The sequence below is a fragment of the Protopterus annectens genome, chromosome 1.part0, assembly GCF_019279795.1.
Source record: "Protopterus annectens isolate FY-2018-M chromosome 1.part0, PAN1.0, whole genome shotgun sequence".
In the NCBI taxonomy this organism is placed as follows: Eukaryota; Metazoa; Chordata; order Ceratodontiformes; family Protopteridae; genus Protopterus; species Protopterus annectens.
Window position 1 is genome coordinate 677,625,920 of NC_056725.1, and position 14,113 is coordinate 677,640,032.

The 14,113-nt window shown below is 37.9% G+C and overlaps 1 protein-coding gene across 1 annotated transcript in view; it reads left to right on the plus strand.

Moving 5' to 3' along the window:
- Positions 1-6,703: 6,703 nt before the first annotated feature.
- Positions 6,704-14,113, plus strand: part of LOC122794026 (ryanodine receptor 1-like) — a 2,146,276-nt gene continuing 2,138,866 nt past the window's right edge. The window contains 1 exon segment of the mRNA XM_044062140.1: positions 6,704-6,905. Coding sequence (XP_043918075.1) covers positions 6,858-6,905 — 48 coding nt within the window. The 5' untranslated portion in view covers positions 6,704-6,857.

Consider the following 14,113-nt stretch of genomic DNA (forward strand, 5'->3'; position numbering starts at 1 on the left):
TAGAGCGCATTTGTGTAGGATTCAGCAGTTGTAACTGTATTGTCGATCTGCATGGGTGTCATGAAGTTCACTACTTCTGTCTTAAGAAGCATGAAGTTGGCTTTGGAGAAATTTCTTACTGTGGTCTCCTTAATGCGGGGTGGGGGTGGGATGTGGATATCAAGGGTGATTAGCTTATGGTCGGATCGGACCAACGAGGAGTTGACTTCAGGTGTGGAACACCGGTCACTCATCTTGGTAATGACTAGGTCTAGGATATAAGAGGAGTGGGAATCCTGGGGCATGGTGGGGGATCTGTAGCAAGCTACAATTTGGATTGCAGTTTTGCCAAGAGTTAGTTGCACTTGGATAACCTCGGATGCATTATGCTGAGCAACTAGCCTGGAGGTGTGGCTATCCTTAATGAATATGGACACACCCCCACCTTTGGTGTTTCGGTCCAGGTGAGATGGCCGAAAAGTGTGGTATGAGTTATAGCCTGGTAGTGCAGGGGTGCTCTCTAGAGCCTTGAACCAGGTCTCAGTGACTGCACAGATATCAATGTTCTCCATTTTAAGGAGTGCCTCGAGTAAGTGCATTTTGAAATTTAGACTTCTAGCACTGAGTAGCATTACCCTCAGTTTTTGCTTGCCTGTTCCTGTTATGGTGGTGAATTTGTTACTTGAACCTTGGCTAAAATAGGCACTATAGGGGCAGCAAGAGCCTTAGCCAGTATCCAGAATCCTAGGGGCGACAGGTGCAGGCCATCTGTGGCAAAGCATCGTGGTCTGTCGACCATGTCATCCCAAGCAGACAGATACTGGATCCCCTTTGAATGACACCAGAAGCTTAGCCAATTGTTGAAATCAATCATTTTGCCCTTGTACTGTGGTATCATTCTGGGCGATGGCAGCTACTCAGGGCTAGGGTCATACCTGCCTGGGTTACAAGATCGCAGAGCTCTTCCATGTCTCTTTTCATGTAGTCCAGGGAGGTACGTCTCAGGTCATTCACACCAACATGGACAATGACAGAGTCATAGCTTTCATTTTATGGACTATCAGGATTGTGGGGTTGATTCCTTCTAAATGACATCTTATGATATGTATGTTTCCCTGCCATAACATCCCCTTCTGTGCTTTCATTACATTATATTCTGTTGTGGCTATACTATATGGGACACTTGTGTTTATATGGGGGTTTCACAGCTGTACTACACTGACACCTCACATTTGGACCTGCTACACTATCCTGGTTAACAAATATATATTATTTACTACCTATTTATAAAAATATACTTTTAGTGCTGTTTTCACATATAAAAGTGAATGGACTGCATTGAGGCTCAAACCTTGAGTGATTGCATGTTAAGTGAAAGCTCTAACCACTATGCTATTTTGCTTTGCCTATGTTGGCTGTATATTTCTATTTAGCTCCTTCAGATGTTTAAGCTATGCTATACACAGTTGCGTGACATGCACACCCACTCAGCTACGCTTAAACCTTAGTGGGGATGGGAAAAAAAATGTATTTGTTTTATTTTTATTGGTTTAGGGATGTGCACATAGCTAACAGTCATACCTCTCCACCTCTGACAGCATAAAATGTGGACGAAGCCTAACATGATGGGAGGGCAAAGAGAGCAGATTTTAAATATTTCTCTTACAAACTTGGGAAGCTGATGACTAATAGGTTTTGCATTAGCATGACTTATTTGGAGGATGTGGGGTCTTACACTCATATGCTTGTCGTTATTTAATGACTTTGAGCCTCAGCTCTTTGCCAGTTCACAAATCTGGACATTCTCTAGATATCTGTTCAGTTGGGGGTATGCTGACAGTGCCCGCGGACACTGTTTATCTTTTTAAAGTGCTGTACGGCACTTCCTGAGTGCAGGGGGCATGTTTACTGTACGAGCAATGCTTGGATATGCCCCCTGCACTCGTTCAAGGATCATGCCTGTGCAGGTTATACAGCAGCATGCCTTCATGAATATGCAAGGCACACTGCTGTGCTGCACTGACACGATCCACTCTGTGCAAGAATAGACTTATTCTTGCAAGGAGCTTTAATGAATCACAGGGAGAGATCTTCCCTCAAAAGTCTGTAAGACACTGAATAAAGACATGGAACTTTCAGCCTGTCTTGGTAGCCCAGCAACTTTAGGCCTGTGATCATTTTGTTTAGGAATCTTTGGGATCTTTCTAATTGTTTGTTATGTTTAGTGAGATACATCCCAAACTGGGCTTTGCACTTGATAACTGGCCTGATCAATGCTGAATATAAAAGAGCGATTACCTCTTTTGAACTTAATGATATTCTTTTGGCAATTAGATGGGTTAAATAAACGGATTTCCTGACAACCACTGCGACATGGTGGTCAAAACAGAAGGGGCTATTAAAGCACATACCTAGGTCACTAACTTCATTTTCTTTTAATAGACTTTGTTGTCTACATTGTCTGGGATGGGGATGTCTACCAAAAGTGATTATACTATATTTTTTATCATTTAGTTTGAACTCATTTTTAATGTACCAAGAATTTACTAGAGCAAGTTCATTCTGAAAGGTTTGGGTGACATAACAATCTACAGGTTTGCTTTCATCGGCAAACTTTGTTAGTCAGAGGTCTTGGCTCTCTGCTTGGAGATATGAGAAGTAAATACCATAAAGGAGAGGTCCCAGGACTGAGTCTTGAGGGTCACCGCTGGTCACTTGCTTGCATTCTGATGAGACACATGCAACTCACATTGTCTGGATTCTGCATTTCAGCCAATTTGCTATCCATCTTACCACATCTGGATAGATTTTTAAAGAAATTATCTGTTTTATGTTGCCAGCATGGGAGTTGATGTTGAGACCATAGAGAGGTCAAGATACACTGCATGACCACCATCTATACCCTCTGTAATCCTTTCAAAGAAGGTTACTAGCTTAAAGAAAAAGGATCTATGCTTCCCAAGGTCCAATTATTGGAAATCTGGTCAAACAAGATTCTTGATATCACAGTTTATTAGGTCAATTACAATATGTTCCATGACTTTGCAGATGAGGCTCATAGGTCTGTAATTACCCAGCTTGATTATAAGGCCATCCTTATGCAGGGGCATCACTAATGCTTGGTGTAACTCATCAGGGGCAAAACCAGTAGCTAAACTTAAGTTCAGTATTTCAGGAGTGTGTCTGCAATGGCATCTTTAATACTATTAAGTAAGCAACTGGATATATTAATTCCACTGAGAATGAATTTTTAGTCTTTGTTTGCACTTTCATTAAGTTATCTTTAGAGTTAATTTGGGGAGTAAGGAATTCAGATATTGCTGTGAACAGAAGTTTCAGGGGTGAAGCTGGCATCAAATTTGTTCACAAGGATATTGGTAATGTCAGTTGAGTTAGAATAGGAGACATCATTATGAATACATTCTGAACAATTTAGTGTATTGAGTTATTTTTTTTAATGTAATTAAAGATTTATAATTATGTTTGACTTCAAAGGACAGCCTCAGAGAATGGCTCCTTAAGTGGACCTAACAGTGTTATACATTTTTTTGTAAAGCTTTTGATATTATCATTGTGAGGTTAGGATTTGAATCTACTAAATAATTTAAGGAGTTTCTTTCTTTTGTTGTACAGTCTATATATGGTGATGGACCATCAGGATTGTTTGAGTTTGTATTTCCCATGATATATGGTTCTGGTAGGGACTGCTAGTTAATGCATTTTTCTAAATTTTTCTAAATGGGTGTTTAATTCCTTAGTGAAGCTTAATTAAGGTCTGGAGAGGTACAGTCATAAGTGAATTATGATATTTTTTCACAGAGCAGACTGAGATTGGCATGTTTGTAGTCCTTAGATTCAGTGGGGTTTGTTCTAGGAGATTTTGAGAGTTTATAGCAGAAGTTCACAAGTTTATGATCAAACTTCATTGGGGAAGGAGATACCATAAGAGTAGTACAAGAAGAAGTCATTCTTGTGTTAGATGTTTGTTTTACAGATACTCGATACAGCTAACTCTGAGCCATGTGCAGCCATTATTCAGTTTTATTTTGCAACACAAGCAATGAAAGCTAATTATGTGTAAATGTACTTACTAGACATAACCAGTTTAGTCAGACACAAGGTGCTTCTATCTGATTCATCACTTGGTATTTTACAATTGCTATTGTTTATTTTATTTGTGACTTATTAACCAGACTATGGACCATTTTCAGTCACAACATAGTAACAATTGCATGCACACACTTTCAAACATAAGCACAGACACATATACACATGTATACATTCATGCAGTATATATAGACCCCCCTCTGTGTGTGTGTGTCTCGTTTATCTCATGCTCTTATATATATATATATATATATATATATATATATATATATATATATATTGGGTCCATTTCACGTGACTGAAACTCATAATACTGAATTTCATTTGACTGAGATCACAATACTTAATTTCCGAAATACTGAAAACTTATTTGACTGAGTGTCATTATACTGAAAGCTTACAATGCTGAATTTCAAAATACTGAATTTTAAGACATAGACATGCACCCTTATATCACCAAAAACTAACTCTTTCCAAAACTTAAAAACTGTTTACTTACTCTCTTAACAGATACTGGACAATATAAAACCAAATTATGTGGGGGACTATGCCCCCACACCCCCCAACTATATATATATATATATATATATATATATATATATATATATATATATATATATATATATGTGTACATATACACACTAACTCCAGGATCGCACTAAAGTAGGGAAAAGGGCATATTTCTTTTATTTACCTTACAGTACTGTGCACACTGCCACTACTGCCGGGAGCACATGCAACATCCACCGTATTACTTTAGATACTTCCCATAAAAATGTAAAGAGACATACCCACATTTAGAAACACTACAACACCACTTTCTATGCTACTATCGGTATTCTGACAGTCAGCACTTTAAGTTACAGTAATGTGTTTTTATCACAAGCAAGTCACAGATGAAGGGAAACACACCACATCTATGGCTTAAAATGCCGTCTTTTGAAATTCAGCATTACAAGCTTTCAGTACAATGAGGCTCAGTCAGTGTTTATACACACACACACACACATGCATGCATACATACACATACACAAACACACTATGTGTGGTCAGTTGTGTAGGCAGTTGAGCAGCATGTTTTTTGGGAGGTGGCAAGAAACCACATTACCTAGAAAACAAATTCATGCACACATAGTGAGAAAATGCAAACTTCACATAGGCAGTGATTGAAGTCAGCACTGAACCCCAGAGTCTAGAACTGGGATACATAGATGTGTCAACTAATCCATCATCTTCCTCAGGTTTATCAATATATAGGCAGTGACAGAAAGGTAAAATGTCATTTAAAACGGTAATAGAGTGCCTGATCTTTTTTTTCTTGAATCAGACACTTAAAAACTTTTTTTTCTAAAGATACAGATTGAAATTTGATACTTCAGTCATAAATACAAATCACAAAATGTGACTTGTATTTATAATATATTGGACTACTTTATTATCTGTAAGAAACAGGTATATCTCTGTTCAATATTTCTTCATCGTGAAAGTTCCTGGGCTTCTTGGTTGCTGCATGTGGGATACACTGTCATTGATAGATACTTCTTACTAGCTGATGTAACTGTCTTTGGTTTGTGTTGCTGCAAGGTAGTCTGAAAACAGCAGAAGCAGTGCAAATTCTTTCACATTATTTCTTCTTTAATTGTTAATGACAGATTGCATAAATATTGCTGCACATTTCACTCATATTTTTTCCCACTGCTCATTCATTTGAATGTAAAAGTGAATTAGAGAAATGTGATAGTTATGGTGTAGGATTTAAATCAGCTTTCTTCCTGTGTAAACTGCATAACTTACAGCAGTCTGGAAATCTTAGTATTTTCACTCAGAGCAACTGTAGCAATTGTTTCCTCCTTAGATTTAAAATAGATGTAAGCTTATCAGTATAGTGAAGGGCAGTCCCAATAAACAGTTTTGTCATTAGTGTAAACATGTATAGAAGTATTTATTAATTACAAGTTTCAGGATTTGTTTAATCATGTAAACTTCGATTTTGGCTATTGTGTGGCCTTCAGAAATGTGTGTGTATTTATGCGTGTATGTATTTATGTGTGTGTGTCTGTGTGTGTGTGTGCGCATGTGCGTGTGCGTGTGCGTGTGTGTGTGTGTGTGTGTGTGTGTGTGTGTGTGTGTGTGTGTGTGTGTGTGTATATGTGCACGCTCACATTTCAGTGATTTTGTGGTTGTTTTCTCTCCCCAAATATTTAAATGTTGTGTTTCATTCCTTTTGGTGTAAGGATTAGGTATAATAACTGAAAATTCTTTGTGTTACATAACATGCAGATTTCCTGCATCATAGTTTCTGGACTCCTGCCTGTGTCTCACCTGTAAAGAATTTTTTTTTTTTTGCCTACTGAACCCTGCCTGTTGATTTCTGACATATATGCTTAATACACAAGGGCTGTTATAGCTGCCCTGCCCAAAAGCATAGCCCTGGAATTCCTTCCAGCTGATGCCAGTTGCAAGGTAGATCCTGCTTGGCACCGTTTTAACAACATTCTACTGCAGTATCCACTTCAAAATCTCTCCCTCCAATGAACAGTGAGTTAGTAGGATGTTCCAGTTTTTTACTGCCTTCCCCTCCCCCTGCTCTTGCCTCTGTGTCTCACATTTTTGGCTGTCAGTCTACAGGCTCTCTGGGCTGAGAGAGGTTCGGACATCTCTCTCTCTTTCACATGCTGGAACATAGATAGAAAAAGGCAGACACAGGGAGAGACACTGATCTACCAAACCTCTGAGAGCACAAAGACTGTCATTTTCATCTTACTGGAGCCATGGCTGAGGGAGGAGAAGGAGACGATGACATTCAGTTCCTTCGAACTGTGAGTCCTTTCAGTAGTTTATCCGGGTTTCTATGACTACGAGCAGTTCTGTACTTCTAGAACATGAGTACAATAATATCAGCTGTGGTGTTGCTATAAATCAGTATACAGAGTAAGGGAACATGATATGAGCAAGACATGATTTGAATGATTTTATTTTACAAATGTTAACAAAGAGTAAAAGATGTGTGTGTATGTGTGTGTGTGTGTGTGTGTGTGTGTGTGTGTGTGTGTGTGTGTGTGTGTGTGTGTGTGTGTAACAGTAATCCTTTACATGGTAGCATTAATAATTTCATTTTCTGCGTGTTTTATTCTTGCCCCATAAGAATTGGCTGAGCTTGACATTTTGCAGTGTTATTTTTAAAACAAGCCTCAGTGCATATGCTGCAGTGTTAACTTACTGTAAGTTAATATGGAGTAGATGGTAAGTGACTAGGGTGACACACTAGATCTCAAAACTGCCACCTCTACATTTTTGCAGGCAGCTACTTAAGATACTTTTAGCATGCCTTCCCAGCTAGTCAAATGGGGGGGGGGGGACGATAAAATAATGTCATTTCATATCAGGGAAGTGTATAAGGTTAATTTCTGGTGTGTATTTGTGCATGCTTTGGAATAGGCAGAGAAATTATTCCTATTAACCACTTTAGTTCTGTCAGTGAGGGATATCTTCTTAATGACTGATACTAAGCAAGGAACAAATGTGATACTTCTAACTAATTGTGGAAGAAAAATATGCTGTTTAGTTATTAAAATGCAGTGGTAATCTTTTTTCTGTGCCTATGTGAGGGCAACTAACTGCCTATAAAAGTTACTGAGACTTGCCACTGTGCAAATCATTCCTCATTTCTATGAATGGCAACTCCAATGAGGGAACAATTAGTTCAGTTTTTTAAGTAAGAAGCAAAAATGAGGCCTAAACAATAGAAGTGTGCTTAATCCTTAGGCATTTCTGCAGATGCCGCACCAAAAGGAGTTACTTTTAAAATAACACTTGCTCAGCAGTGAAACATATGAACTAAATCATACACAGGCTATTTCCTTTGGAAATTTGGGCATAACAAATGCATAAAATGTGGGCCAACCATAAAGTTGTTAAACATAAAGTGAAATTTATCAGAAAATGTTGTAGTACCCTGTGCACAAAGGGTATAAGGCTAACAAGCTACATAGAAATTGTAATCTTTAAGCAGCATATAAATCAAATGTTATGACTAAAAAACATGTAGTTTATCTGCATGGCTTTACTTTTCTTTGCAGTCTTTATTTTAAAGGAAAATAAAGAATTTCTTAAGTTCATTAAAACATCTCATAAAAGGGACAGTGGACAGCTAAAGCATTTAAATATTTCCTTATGATGCATTTTTTTGAAAGTTGTTCCTCTATTTCAAGAATTAAAGTGAGATGTGGGTACATTTTTTTGTAATTCTTGTTCTAAAAATGGAAATGCAGTGTCTCAGATCTCTGAGTGCAGAAAGAGCTGTGGCCTAAATTTACTCCTGCGCTACAAAAGAACAGGAGGAGAGTGCTTGAGTGTGTGCATGTGTGTGCGTGTGTGCATCCATATGTATGTGGATTTTCAGAGTTTCAGGAGATGGACTTAGCTGGTAACAGCACAAGTATTTTGTTATAAATATATTTATAGTACACCACAATGTGCAGTTCACAAAAAGAACATAATCATTAAAGTCAGGCCTATTTTCACAGCCTGTATTCTCATTTGCAGACGATAAAAACAAATTGTGCTAGAGAAGAAGTTTCAGTAAAGGCAGACTTCAGAATGCAGTGCTATCGTTTATTTTGTAGTTTATTTTATACCACAAACCCTATAAGATCAATAATTACATAGTGTTTGAAAATTATATAAAAAATGAAAAACATAGCAGCATGGCTGTTGCTTGTCTCTGTTAATTAAGATCTAGGATCACTGACTGTTAAAACTTTTCTTATTCATTGTCTTTTTATGCCTCAGCCACAAGACCTGCCCAACGGATGCCCTAGGTATGTCCCATTGGCTCATTCATTTCTCCAAGAATGAGAATCAGGCATTCCTGACCTGGTGAGAGCTCTATGTTAGAGGTTTGACTGACCCACTCATTCCTGTGGAGGTGAGAATTAGGCATTGGGGAGTGGGATCTGCATGGAGGTTAGTGTCAGGCATTATGAGTGGGCCACTTTATTGGAAGACTCACAAGAGAACCATACCACAAGTGAGCAATGATGTGCATGCTCCTGTTCACATCATCCTCCGTGCAATGGTGTGTGCTCTGTTTAACAGCAAAGGCCTACCCTTAGCTCCTCCCCAGTGATCTCCTACCCATCACTCACTAAAGTATTGAACTGGACCACATCCCTCAGGTAGTTTTGAGCTGGAGTCGGTCATTGAAATCCATCCTGTGCTACCCTGCCATGCTAGTGCCTGCATCACTAATCAAACACTAGTCATCTGGGTATTAGTCAAAGGCTTCATCTTTGTATGACATAGGGTCAGATCTTTTATTTATATGTGCGTGTGTGTGTCTGTGTGTGTATCATTAATTTGGTTGAACACTTGAAACATCTGTGATACTGACAGAGGCAATCAAATAGACAAAGGATTACAGAACGCCAGCATTACTTTTTGGGAGGTCATGGAAAAACAGCCCTTTTCTATCTGTTGCATAATCTTGGAGTTGGTATATACAAGTAGTGGAGTGTGTGGGGTTCAGAGGAGTTTACCCCTCAAAAGATTTTCTTTAGATATTTCAAATTTTTGATCTTCTAAAATCAATCTTTTGTAGTTCAATTTTGTGCTCTTCAGATGTTCTGAAATGCATTCGTACATATTGTAAACATGTGTATATGTGTATTTATATATATATATATATATATATATATATGTATATATACACACTCACACACACACACACACACACACACACACACACACACACACACACACACACACACATATATGTATTTGTGAGTACCTGAGTTTGTCAACTTTGTAGTGGTCAGCAGTTGTTTAGTTGACCACATTTGGGCAAGTAAACAGATGATCAGTAGGTGTCTTAAGATTACACAATTCCTGGGGTTGGGGAATATGCTCTTACTCCAATTTTGTGCTATCTCAAAGTTACTGTATATAATTAGCAGGTGTTATTGAGGATGCAGGGGGCTTTCCCCCCTGCAGACAATTTTTAATAATTTTTTTTGTTTTAGATTTTGCACGCACCAAATTTGCTTTTTAGAACATGCATAGTAGTAGTATGTCAACATTGTTGTTCTTGACCTTATGAGGTCAAAATTTTTATGGTCGACTTTACATGTTTTCGACCATGTATAGTACACAGATATGTACACGCATATGTATGTGTGTGTATATATGTATGTATGTGTGTATATATGTATGTATGTGTATATATATATATATATATATATATATATATATATATATATATATATATATATGTGTGTGTGTGTGTGTGTGTTGTGTGTATATACATATACACACAAACATAGGTAACCATTTGATTTTCCAACACTCATTAACATCTGAATCCTGGAATAACAATTTTGAATGATCAAATACATATAAACACACATGCATGAAAGCATGTATATACACACACACACACACACACACACACACACACACACACACACACACACACACACACACACACACACACACACACACACACACACACAATTGATAGTATTATATTGCAATGAGACATGGATTTTTTTGTGTACCTACAGTAAGGGAAGCAATACTGTCACCTTAAAATATTTATGTATTTATAGTAATGTGGGATTAAATAGACATAAACCAATTAAATGAGTCAGCATTACATTTAGTGTCTGACTCTTTCCTCTTTGTTGTATTTTTGGGGTGTTATCTGAGCATCAGCTTCAGCTGCCCAATGCTCATCAAAACAGTAATGAGGAGACTAGGAACTGAAGTGACACAAGGGAACAGTGAAATGCAGTCACTTGTCAGAGAGATGTATCTTAAATGTATGACTGGAAAACATTTTGGTGGTGGCCCTCACTGAAAGAGTGGCATGCACATGGAAGTGATAGGAATGCTTCCCGAATTCATTTATTCCCCCTTACATGTCTCAGCTGACCATCAGCTGCCTGGCAGGAATGCTTCTAGAATTCTAATTTCTGATGAATCTTGTACTCAGTGGGAAGAGATATCTTGAATTGTAAGCTATCTGTTGGAGGCATTTCTAATCTGGATGGGACGTTTCATTATGGAAGAGGCATTAAATGCACTGTAATAATAAAACCATAACATCAGAAAGAGTAGAAAGGCACAGGAACAGAACCGTGAATGTGTGGATTTAGTTTTAAAACTGCATGAAGTACTCTTTGTTGGATTATAAGTGAATGACTGTCTGCTTTTTAACATTCTGTTTAACAGTCCCCCAACCTTCAGCGCACTATACTGGTGTGGTAATGTAGTAAAAATGAGGATTATATTCAGCCACATGATGATACAGAACTTAAGAACCCAAAGGGGTATAAAAAGTTAGTGACTTCTTTCAGGCCCTGCTCTTTTTTCACTTCTACTGAATGAGGCATAGAAAACACCAGAAAAGACTATCCTAACTAATACTTTTTGGATAGCCATCTTTCTATACTATATTCAGTCAAGCAGGGTCAATTGTTTCCCTGTACTTTGGGGAGAATTGAAAACAGCCCTGTAATACATAACTTTTCCACGCATTTTTGGAGATAAGGTTGACAATATCAGCTGCTCAGTAAACAGCTGTCTTCACAGGTGGCCAGTCCCTTATAGTTTCTATTTCCATTACATCTGTTCTCACTTTGGCATAGCTCAGCTCTGAGGGACCTCTGGTCAGAACTTAAACTGTCACATCCTCAAAGGCCATTTGCATTTAACAACTTACTACTTGAGATAGATTTAATGAAGAGTTATTCCTTGCTTAGACTTTAATGAATGATTATTCCTTACTTTTTTCTAAGCAGTGTTTTGTACTTGGGGTGAATATTTAATAACCAACTGACATGTACAAGCAGTGTTGTTTATGAATATCAAGCCATTTATTTATGCTCTGAGAGTGGAAGTTCATATTTCATATGCACATAGATGCATTTCAGGATTACTGTGAAGAAACTTTGCATTTCTGATTTTATACGTTTTATTTGAAACTAAAGAACACTGAAAATGAATGCTATTCTGTAGAAAAAATATGTTACTGTACATGCCACAACTATATCTGAAGATGAAGTGCATTGCCTAATATTGCTAAAAGCTAATCAGAGTGATGTTTTGTGGGCAAAAACAGATACTTTATTAAGCTTCCTACAAGACCTATTCATATATCATTGGGAAGTATTTATGTTCTGTAATACATTGTGTATGTAAGGATTTTTTTTGGGGGGGTGGCAAAATAATTAATGCCATTATTACAGAAATCAGTTCTGTAGCTATACATACTTATTCTGAGTATAGAAAACTTGATGTATATAAATGTTACCTAATTATCACAATAACTGTTATTAGTATACCTGCAGTGCCATTTTATATGTAATATTCTAACTGGATATGCACAAGCCAATACTGAGGATTGTTATCATCAGACTTTCTTTTTACAGAACTGCTAACATCAGTATCAAAGTATCAGAGTATGTAAGATTAGTCAGCTCTGGTAAATACAGATAATGCACTTGTATGTGCAATCCATGTTAGCTTCATTAAAGAAAACTGTAGTACTGTGTAGCTTTTGTAGCCAAGCTACTTTCCAAAGCTTCACATTTTTTTATATATGGCAATATTATTTACATGAGCAAGAGGGATGATGAATTAATACAAACACACAACATGGAGCCAACAGCTTTAGTTTAAGACGTATAATGCACACCTCAGCTGACTGTAGTCTTAGTGGCTCAGTACTGTAGGAGTGGGCCACCAATGGATGGGAATGAAGAATGATGGGGGGTAGGGGGAAGAGTTGGTTTGGTCATCTTGCAGGAGCTACATCTGAGAAGAAGCCCTGACAAAGGAGTGTCAGCCCAGAAAAGAAGTGCGTGCTTACATGCATGCCAGTTGAGCTACAGATGTTAGGAGAGTATGTACCTGCACCACGTTAGGCATGGTATGGCCTGCATCTTTTGCTACTCTTCCAGCAGTGGGTGAGGATAGGTACATCAAAGCAAAAGTCCACACTACCATGGATGATGGCCAGCTGCAACATAGCTCACTTTCCATGGCAGCACATGGCCATTTGGGATTGGGGAATGACTGAATCAGTATGGAAGGATGTTCAAGATAAACAGGAATGAATAAAACCATATGGTGGCTGATGTTATGGCTTGCACTCTTCCCCACAGAAGAGATAGCAGCTATAACTGAAACTTTTAGATTTAAATAGTGCTGAGAAGGGCCGCACAATTCCTGTTTAAAATAGCCTCAGAACTACGTGGCATGAAATGAAACTGAGGAGAAAATAGCACATGTACTGGGGAAACACTATCTTTTTTTAACTGGTAGAACAAAATTGTCAATTGGTTTCTGCCTCCACAGAGAGTGGCATATTAACAGTGTGTTATTTACAAAAGGGTATGCGCTAGAAAACAACAAAGATGAGGAAAGTATAGACTGTGCTGGGAAACTAGATTTGGCATTGCATGCACATTAATGACAAATTAATAAAACAGCTATATTGGCAGTGGAGGGAAGTGATGTTTTGTCATAATCTTTTTGATGTTTTACTTTTTCCATCTGAATATCATAAAAGGAAACTATACTGATGTCAGGTAATTGTCTATATTAACACAGATATAATGGTAAGAGGTATATACAATATATATAACACAAACATGAGGAAGAAGACATAGAAAAATGCAAGGTAAGGGGTAATCAGGAGGTGGTAGTTATGGGCAGACAGATGTAGAACAAGGGGACAAAAGGTAGCTAAGACTAACCTAGGTGGAGCAGACGTGGAGTGTTGGTAGTGAATGATTTATGCCTAGAGATAAGCAGACATGGAAAAAGGAGGAACTTAGCAAAAGGGCACATAGTCCAGAACTAACCGACAGAAAAATATGACCCAGCTGGTTGTGAACACACATTTCAACCTTTTAGTGCAAGATTTCTAGAGAAAAACAAAAATAATTGGGGGGGGGGGACAAAGGCTCAAAATCAGGGACAGGTTTTAAATATTGCTTTTATAAATGTAGAAATGTTGCTAAAA